The 10,144-nt window shown below is 37.8% G+C and overlaps 1 protein-coding gene across 1 annotated transcript in view; it reads right to left on the bottom strand.

Annotated features, from left to right (window-relative positions):
• LOC107743931 (splicing factor 3A subunit 3-like) overlaps nt 1–8,164 on the bottom strand; it is a gene marked incomplete at its 3' end in the record, with an annotated part of 21,200 nt that extends 13,036 nt beyond the window's left edge. Inside the window, exons 1-10 of the mRNA XM_016557384.1 lie at nt 7,923–8,164; nt 7,369–7,416; nt 7,203–7,255; nt 6,868–6,973; nt 6,699–6,781; nt 6,323–6,461; nt 5,844–5,912; nt 5,636–5,703; nt 5,378–5,485; nt 2,723–2,792 (exon numbers count right to left, since the gene is read on the bottom strand). Coding sequence (XP_016412870.1) covers nt 2,723–2,792; nt 5,378–5,485; nt 5,636–5,703; nt 5,844–5,912; nt 6,323–6,461; nt 6,699–6,781; nt 6,868–6,973; nt 7,203–7,255; nt 7,369–7,416; nt 7,923–8,018 — 840 coding nt within the window. The remainder of the gene's footprint in view (nt 1–2,722; nt 2,793–5,377; nt 5,486–5,635; nt 5,704–5,843; nt 5,913–6,322; nt 6,462–6,698; nt 6,782–6,867; nt 6,974–7,202; nt 7,256–7,368; nt 7,417–7,922) is intronic.
• Between the last annotated feature and the right edge of the window lie 1,980 nt (nt 8,165–10,144).

Here is a 10,144-nt window from a genome sequence, read left to right as displayed (position 1 = left end):
TGGGTGTGCAGCAATTCAATGAAAGCGCTATATATATATATATATATATATTTTACTTTTATTCATTTAGCAGATGCATTTATCCAGAGCAGCTTACAAATGAGAAACAGTAAGATGTAGTAGGTCTTCTATTTTCTAATCTTTAAACAAAACTACAGCTGGATTTCTGTCACTCACAATAACGTTATACAATATTATAATGGAGTAAATACTTATTTTATTAGATTACTCTAAGATTGACTGTTAAATTGGTAAACTACTGTTTGTCTATGGAAAGTTTTTTTCGGGACCCTTTTGTGTCATTTATTAACATGCATCAATATTAATTTATAGGCAGTTTTCTCAACCTTTAAATGGTTTAAAATGGTAGTTTGTCTTGTAAAGCTCAATGATATATGTTTGGTTTCCATGCAACAATCTTGTCTTTTTTCCCCCATTTATTAAAATGTGTTCTTTTATCAAGGACAATTAAAATTTGTCAGGGGGACAATTATAAAACCTGTTATTTTTTTATTAAATGATTACTGAAAATAGATATTTGCAACAAAAAAAAAAAGTATCTGTATCTCCAACAAATACCTAATAGTGTCCTGAATTTGAGCAGAAGGCTAGTAATGTCAAACTACAGCAAAACTGTTAATCTTGTTAGCAATTAAATAACAGCATGACTGGAGATGGAAGAATGCTTTTTAATCATTTATTAACACTAATTCATCCTATGCGTTGCATGAATTGGGTGGTTTATGTATATCTGTGATGAATTATTGTACTCACGGGACACTGCGTCCTCAATCTGGGTGACGTTGGCGAAGTGGGCTGTGTTAGGAATGCCCAAACAGCGCATGCCGTGAGCGTGACGCCACTCCTGCAGCACAGAAAACCAGGAACACCAAAGCTGTTATAGGCTTTTCAATACAGCATAGCAGTTACAAATACTTGTTCATTTGCATTTGTTTCTATACTTTACTGTGTAACATACTAGCAGGTATTTTATTTCACGTTAAGAGTAGATCTCTCATTAGTGTATGATTAGACCCAAGTAAAGGAGCCAGAAAACATGGGGAAACTGCATGAAAAGTCAGTAAAATCACTAACTAAATTGTAAACTGAGATCCTGCTACATCTGCTACATAGAATCATTTTTCTTGCAAACTTACTGCAAAGTGTCTCTGGAAGGCTTTGGGTCCTCTGTACGTGTAATTCCCACAGATCTCACAGTTGTAATTGATGTTCAGGCCGTGCAGCTTGTACAGCCAGTATGGAATCGGCTAAAGACAAACAAAAGACAACGTTAATGACACACTATAAGCGTTTTAACACTACACTGTAAAAAATGACCGTGAATTTAACGGTAAAAGACTGTATAAAATGCTACAGTAAAAACCTGTTAAAAGGTTAACGGTCAAAGTCACGATACGATACGTATCACGATACAGAGGCCACGATACGATACGTATCACGATACATGACTGCACTGAATTTCACCTCACACTGCTTACTATAGTGCCATTTCTAACTATTGGCAGAGCAGGTAGTTGGCCTCTGCATTATGAAGGGCCTCCATAACTGTACCACAGTACAATATAGGTAATGGCATATGTTTCATGTTTACGTTGTGCACTCCCCACCAGGTACAATATTCTGATTGTTTGCATCTTGTTTTTAAGCCCATAAATAATAATGTACTCTTTCTAATAAATTTATATTGTAATGTACTTATTCTAAAATATAAAAAAAAATAATAATATTTACATTGCTGGTACAGATATTTCCGTATTGCGCAAGTGGGAAGCTCTGTTTCGGGGATTACGTCTCTTTATATCAGGCATCCCAGTTGTGTTCCTCTGCGGCCAGATTAAACCTTGTTATAGCCTAAATATTATACTCGATTCATTATTTTTTAGAAACCTCGCACTTTTGTGCTCAATTTTAAGCGTTGTTCTTCAAATTAAGCGCGGTCCACAGCTGCACAAGTGCCACAATATCGATACAGGGACAGCTGTATCGATACTCTTATCGTCAAATCTCTGTGACGAGGCGTCATCGTATCGATGTATCGAACACAGCTCTACTATATACAGTGAAAAAGTGTATTGAATATTACATGTAATTTTATGGTAGTATACCGGTTTTGGAAGTGGAAAAAGGCCATATAATTTAGAGTGAATAACCGTAAATTGCCATTCCCAGAATTCCCTGCGTTACATTTCAAATTTGATGTTTTTTTTGTTGAAATAACTGTCTTACTTTTTCTTATCAGTTTTGTATAATAGGGTTAAAAACCACTCGTTAGAGAAAACACTAAAATACATACTCATGGGGATTTACTTAAAAATAACAAAAAGTAAACTAGATCTGAGAACACAATGCATGAGATACAGTTTCCCACAATTCAATGTGCTTGAATTTTCTGTTTCTAATGGAACAAATAAACACAATGCTTATCATTTATCACCTGACACCAATGTTTAACATCTCTTCTTGGCTCATTATTTGATAGGACATAAATGTGGATTACAAATGATATATATATACTGCCTAATATATCACACCCCTTCACAGATGCCATCGTAATGATATAATCAATGTTATTCACTTCATCTCTCAGAGGTTTTAATGTTGTGGTAGTGTATATATTCAGTGTAAATATTTTGCAAATATTATAGTATAATGTGAAATGAGAGGAAACTAAATATAAAACTACAGCAGGCAGACTGCTTACCCCCAAAATCTCCACATATTCATAAATCTGAGCTTCAAGAAAAGCAGATTCCTTGTTGCGCTCCGAGTCTCTGCAGACACAAGACAAGGCAAAAGAACAAATTAAGAGTTTATTTGCAAAAGTAATAACTTAAAACAAATACAGGTAACTTCATTGAAGTTCATTGAAAGTATTTGTTAGTATATATTAAAAGTTTATTTTATAGCAAAAGCAGATAACTCCACATTTCATGTTTCAGAGTTAAACAAAAACACTCGTTTAATCTTTGTAATCTCCTCAGCTGACAATGTAGACGCCTGACAAACGTTGTGATAATTCAAACATTATAAACACTTTTTTTCTCACTTCTGCTGACTGTCGCGTGATTAGTGACGAACGAGGAGAGAGAACAAAACAAAACGCTGGTCACGAATTAGAAGCACAAAACTAGGATTTGTACAGAAAAATGTCAGAGGATTTCGATATAAGTCAAGAGGACACTGGTTTTCCTTTGCTAAAGAAAGGAAACTTTGCTCCTGTAAACAAACTCGCGAGACTAGCATTTCTCAGAGGCGCGCGCTGCGCATACGTCCTCCGTCATCCGCCCGAATGCCTTCCGCGTATTACAGATAACGGAAGTGAGAGAAAAGTGTTTATTACATTTGAAATATGGATATTTTTCTTACAAAAATGCATGGATTCGTTCCAGGAGGCCTTCATTCACCCCCCGGAGTCGTGTGAGGCACGTTTTTATTACGGATGCTCGCGCTTTATTTCACGTCTTCTGAACTGTTGACAAAAAGTACCCGCTTACCCCCATTGTAAGGCTTGGAGGGGCCAGGACAATTTTGAATATAACTCCAATTGGATTCGTCTGAAAGAAGAAAGTCATATACACCTAGGATGCCTCGAGGGCGAGTAAAACACAGGCTAATTTTCATTTTTGGGTGAACTAACCGTTGAACAGCAGCCTTGTCACCTGACCTGAATACAGCGCACGGATTCGCCAAAATGGACTTATCGGCTTCTGTTCACAAACATCAAGGGCGCTTGTTGGTTTCTTCTGTAAAACATGAACTCGCGATGCCTTGAAAGTGGACAATACCGGCTTTTTTGACAAAACGTGTTTAGGGTTCAGATTGCGCTATATGCAGTGGCGTAGCGGACGGGCACACAGGGCACACACTGCGGGGTGGCCCCGCGATACGACGATGGGGTGTGTTGAAAGATGATCATCATGTATCGACGATAGCCAGAGATATTTTAAAAAGCATTGAATATTGTCATTATTAAGAGTATTTGGCATTTCCAATTAATGTAGGCCTGTTACATTCTGGCTATTATTAGGTTACTTTTATTATTCAATTAATATTACAATTAATTTGCTCCACAATAATTTCATAGCGCATCACCGCATAACTGACGCGCTGTGAGGATAATAAAAGATTAGACTATTAGCTTAGGCTACTCCTCATTGAAAATGTTTTAAAGGGGTCATATGATGCGATTTCAATGTTTCCTTTCTCTTCGTAGTGTTACAAGCTCTTGGTGCATAAAGAAGATCTGTAAAGTTGCAAAGACTAAAGTCTCAAATCCAAAGAGATATTTTTTATAAAAGTTAAGAGTCAGCCACGCCTACCTAAAACGGCTCGTTCTAACACGCCCCCACATATCTACGTCACGATGTGGGAAGATAAAATCGACACGTTTCAGAAAGGCGGGGCATAGAGGAGAAACAATAATGTACAGTATGTGGAAAATAATGTGGTTTTTTTTACCTTAAACCGCATAAACACATTTCATTACACCAAATACACAAAATAATGTTCTTTTTAGCAGCATCATATGACCCCTTTAAAAATGTCTTTTAAAACAGATCTATTATATCCTACAATGAATTATAGGCCTATAGCCTAAATAAAATTGTTAACACTTCAGTCATCAATGAAACTTAAGAGCAGCTTTTTTTTAAAGCATCGACTTTCAAAAACCTGTTCAACATGAAATACGTTTATTCTCATTGTTCACCATGTTCGGGCCAGAAGAGAAACTGTAAGGAAATAAATTAAAACAGTTATAAACCACATATTAAGGAGGAGATTCGTCTCTCGTCATCTCTGAGAGAATTTGCGCCATTACTGCGTGCGACGCCAGATGCCGAAAGCGTCATCAGTTTTTACTTTCACTATCATGGTGAAAGACGTTCACCGGCATAAGTCTAGCACAAAGTTTGTGCGTTGCTTGTATGATATCCACTGGCTCGCCTTCACGGTTTAAAACAGAAATATTTCCAATATTGCGACGCATACCACCCCGCCCCCCAAACACACACCGGATCGGGAGGGGGGGCCTCCGACTTGTGGTTCGTGGGGGGCCCTGCGGATTTGCGCTACGCCACTGGCTTTATGTTGAGGATAATGCACGGATTGCACACCACTTTTTTTTAAGTGCCGTTTATCGATTTTTGCAAATGAACTCTTCAAATATTAACTTGGACAACACCAATTAAACAAATAAATAAATAAATCTAATTTACATTTTACAGGCAAATAAAAAGTAGGGCTTCATCACTTCAACACAAATCACAAATATTTTGTAAACAAGTCACTTGTTTCTGAACTAATTTAAACCCGAATCCATTGTATTATACAGTTCATCAATTTCAAACAGGCTTACTTCTTTGGTCCTTTGGCTTTTGGGTTTTTGGCAAACAGTGAGGGGTCCAGAGACTCCAGAGATTTGCCTTTAGTGCTGAACAGACGCTGGGCTCTCTCTTCTAGTGTGCTGCAAACAAAACACACACGAACAACACGTTTGGACATTACGAACAGACTCAGGAATCAGGGACTTCCAGTCCTATGAATGTTTTATTTGTGATCCAGTTAAATGTGGATCTACAGTTAAACATGAGCAGGACAGTGTGTTCACACTCACCCTCCACATTTGAGACCCAAAGCCATGAGCGCAGACTTCAATCTGTCCAGACCCAGAGACGCCAGCTCCTGTACAGAGTACACACAACATTACTGATCTGCCAACAGAAATGTGTGTGTGTGTTTGTGTGACAACATTAATGAAAACATGATTAACTAGGAAAACATGCGAGTCACATTGTTAACAGACGTGAGCGAGACAAACTAACCTCCCAGGAAGAGAAGGCAGACAGATCCAGATGTGCTCCAGCGTGAGTCAGAGCACTACTCGTCTCTTTCTGTAACACACACATTTATAAAACACCTCCATTCATTCCTCATGTGCTCACATGCATTTAATAGAGGACAGCAGGACAATGTAGATGTAATGGATGATAGAATACAGCAATAAGCCCCAAGAAGCTGTGGTTTACAGTGAATTTATAACAGCTAAGGAGCGTTTACAACAGCTTCGAACGCGGCTCAGCCAATCAGAATCAAGGACCGGAATACTCGGTTTTATACATCTCTTTTAATACTTCTATGCTAACTTTTTTATTAAACCACTGATGAATATTAACCTCAATGAATGGTAATATATTGATATGTTTGGAAAATATGCAGCCTCTGCTGAAAGCAAAACTCTCAAACACATGTAATAATAAGGTCTGTAGAGCTCATTAATGTTGTCTCTTAAGCACAAACCCACCGGCCAGCCTGGAAACATCCCACTCTCCCACTTCTTCTCAAACTCTGCCAAGATCTTTCCGTAGAGCTCATTCTGATCCAGCAGAGGCTTGACCCGATCAGTGTATTCCTGCAGGTACTCCAGCAACATCTCCAGATACCTGCAAGAGCACAGACCAGAAACAACATGCATCCATATCAAGGCGCATTTATCACAACAACAAGAAACTTGAACTACCAATTACACACACACACAAAATGTGGTTTGTGTTTTAGGACTGAAGAATTTGGGGGGAAAAAGAAAAAGAATAATTATTTTACAGACACAAATTGTGACAGGTTTTCTGTGCTTGTTCGAGAGCTGCACAATCTGATCAAAAACACCACCTTTCACCTACTTCTTATACTCTGCGTTCTTCCGGTCTTTAGAGATGTCGAAGAGCTGATCGAATGTTGACAGATAAGTGACATACTCCAGTTTCTAGAAGAGAGCAACAGACAGAAGTATAACGGTCTTTTGTTCAATTATTCGAAGGCATGTAAATCAAATAAGAAGTCAGAGAGTACCTCCACTCCTTTGAGGTTAATGTACTTCAGGTAGCAGTCGTGGAGATCCAGGTAGCGTCCGTAACCCTCTTCATCAGTGAACTCCACCAGATCTGTGACCAGCATTGAGACCGTTACCGTCCGTTCACATCACATATCAGCGCCTCAGCAAACAGCGCTCGCGTTACTCTAGAAAATATGGTTAACACCCGGTCATGCATGAAAAAAAAATACCGTCTTGTACCGTGAAACCGGTATAATTTTGAAAAATACCGTGATATAAAGTTTTGGTCATACCGCCCAGCACTAGCTGATATATTTCTATACCGACTCGGATGTCCTTGAGATTGTCTTACCCGTCTTTGTCTTCATACAAGTCTCTGAGGTTTGCGCTCACTTCCATGTATCTCTGCAGGTTATCAAATAACACAAACACACCCGCTGCATAAATGTACAGTTTCCACGATTAGGGAATTATTAGGAAATCAAAAAAAGGTAACGACATGAAAGAAAGGATCTCACATCCAGCATAGCTCTCACTCGATGATCAGAGTTGATCTGGTCTCTCAGCTGATGAACAGAGAAAAGAAAAGTTGTGCAGAATAAGATCATCTGCTAAAGGTCTCCATGTAGATTTACACGTAACTTCCGAAGGTACTTCAAATAAAACCTTGGCATTGTCAAAATAAGAAACACGAAGTACATTTCTCAAAAAGAGCAACTGTGAGGTCAAAACAAACACATGGTTACTCAATCATAACAACTACATGTAGAAATAATAAAGATATAATCGTAAAACAGGCTGAGAGAAAGGAAATGGTCTTGAAAACGTAATTATAAATAGTTTTGGTGCTATAAACCTTGAGTAACATTATAAGAAAACTACATTATAATGTTGTCTTTAATTCAATTTCCAGTATACTACTATCACACAACTATCTGCTGTGAATTAAAGCGTCGTAACTTGCCCTTTGTATCTTTAATCACTGTTAAGCGTAACTGATTATGTGTATTAATAACACGATTAATGTGTTAGCATCATTTAAAACTCATTCAGAGATCATCCGTAAAGTTACCGTGGTTTTTTTCGTTAGCATCTCCTTCGTTTTGGCGTCCATAAGTCTCTCTTTCTCCTCGTGGTATCGTCGCTGCTGCTCTAAAATCGTTTCCATTGTAATTTATTAATTTCAAGATATCTGGTTTATTCAATTGTTGTTTAGTTGAGCCTGCGTCCGCGTGTGTAACGTAACTTACAGGAAGGAGATCCCGTGTTTATTTCTCTCGACCGGAAACATGAACGAGAGAATAACGGTTCCGACTTCACACCTCTCTCTTCTTCAGCTCCTCTAACACTCACAATTAGCTCTTCATGCCCCAGATTAGGTAGAATACTCCCATCCACACATATTATAATCTAGATCCTAAACCTGAGTCATAGATATATTTAATTAGTGCTCTGTATACCCGTCTATCCACTAAACCTTTTCCTAAAATATCCTCATGTGTCAATCTCTCCTCCCCAAAGTGACTAAATAATATGTCACGATATACACTATATTTACTACACCTAAAAAGTGCATGATATACATTTTCAGATACATCGCATAACCCATTTTCATGTAAACCCATAAGTGCCAGTGTTGATTTCAACCCTGTATGTCCCAGTCTTAATCTAGACAGCCACACCTCTTCTTTCCTATTTCTTCCCTGACAGTGTATCCTCCCTATACTCTCTGCGTAATATTATAACACCATCTCCCTGTGCTGCTATTATACCATCTAATTTGCCATTTATTCATTAACTTTTTATTTAAAATCGACTTTCCCCATAAGCACTTTAACATCCACCTCCATCTTGTCCAGTGCTTTTTTTGCTAGTTTATCAGCAACTTCATTAATGAACATGTGCTGGCACCCAACAAAAATATATCATTATTCCAGGCTCTTTCAATCTGTGTAAAGATAGATACACTTCCATTAATAAATCTTCTCTGTCTGATCTCGCATGTGCTATACTAATTAAAGCTGAAGACGAATCTGAACATATTACCACTTTATTTGGTCTGACTTGTTCAACCCACTGTAGTCCTATTATTATAGCTGTTAACTCTGCAGTGTATACTGATAAATCATCTGGCAATTTCAAACTAATTCGTACTTTAAATTTTGGAATATATACACCTATTCCAACCTTTTGATTAACAGGTTCCTTAGATCTATCCGTAAATATTTGTAATGTTGAATAAAATGTATTATTTAGAATAGCATTAACCTCCTTTCCAATGTATTCACCTTTGGGCTTGTCTAGTAAGCTCAAGTCTACAAGTGGTTCAGGGACTCTCCATAGTGGGGCATCAGTGAGTGGTACATTAGGACAGAAGATCTTATTATCCATGCCATACTCCTTGGCCCAACCTCTACTCTTCCATCCAAAACTCACACCTCTCTCTTTCAGACTTATTTGTTTTATATCTAATGTATGTCTAAATAATATCTAAATATATAATTTCCAATCAAATTTTCAAATAAATTTTTTTTTTTTTTTTTTTGCAAAGCGTAAAGACTAGCCTATAGATTTCCGTAAAGACCATAGACTGTGGTAAATACTGACTAACCAACAACAAGCTAAGGGAACCAAAAGCTTAGCTAGCGTAACAATAGTTGCCAAGTCCGAGTATTATACGCGACAAAAAGTTGCTTGAAAAAAGGAAATGTTAGGGAAATCTGACAAGAAACTTCGTTTCTTTATTTATGTTCGTCGTATTCTCCAATGCATTGAATGACATCTGTCTGCTCGCAGTTAATAGCCAACCAGTGCAATAATATAAATGCTGCAGCGTAATTTGCCAAATGTTCCTCCCTCTCATTGGAGAACATTTATTGGTAATAAATAATTGATAATAAATAATATTGATGATAATAAATCATCAAAAAAATATTGGGCTTGTTTTCGGCTTGATTTTGAAGCAGCAGTTGCTTATTTGTCTCGTGAGAGTTGGCAAACGTGAGCATAACCCTAAACGTTCAGGGAACCATAATGAATGTATTGAAAAATAAATGAGAAAGATGCCCACAGTGTCTGATTGTGGTGCCCTGGACTGGCCACTTGAGGGCGCTCTCCCGTTTCAGTGTTACATGTTTTGAACTCCATTTCCCGTAGTCCCTTGCCTGTCGTTCTGTTCTGATCATGATCACCTGTTAGTAATTTACTCATCATCCCATCACTATTTATACCATGCTCACTCTGTCTGTCTTTGCTGCAGTATTGTTTGAGGTTACATCGTGTTTTCTGTTCCCT

This window comes from Sinocyclocheilus rhinocerous, unplaced genomic scaffold (assembly GCF_001515625.1).
Source record: "Sinocyclocheilus rhinocerous isolate Xijiao unplaced genomic scaffold, SAMN03320098_v1.1 scaffold437, whole genome shotgun sequence".
NCBI lineage: Eukaryota > Metazoa > Chordata > Actinopteri > Cypriniformes > Cyprinidae > Sinocyclocheilus > Sinocyclocheilus rhinocerous.
This window is presented reverse-complemented; position numbering and strand designations above follow the sequence as displayed.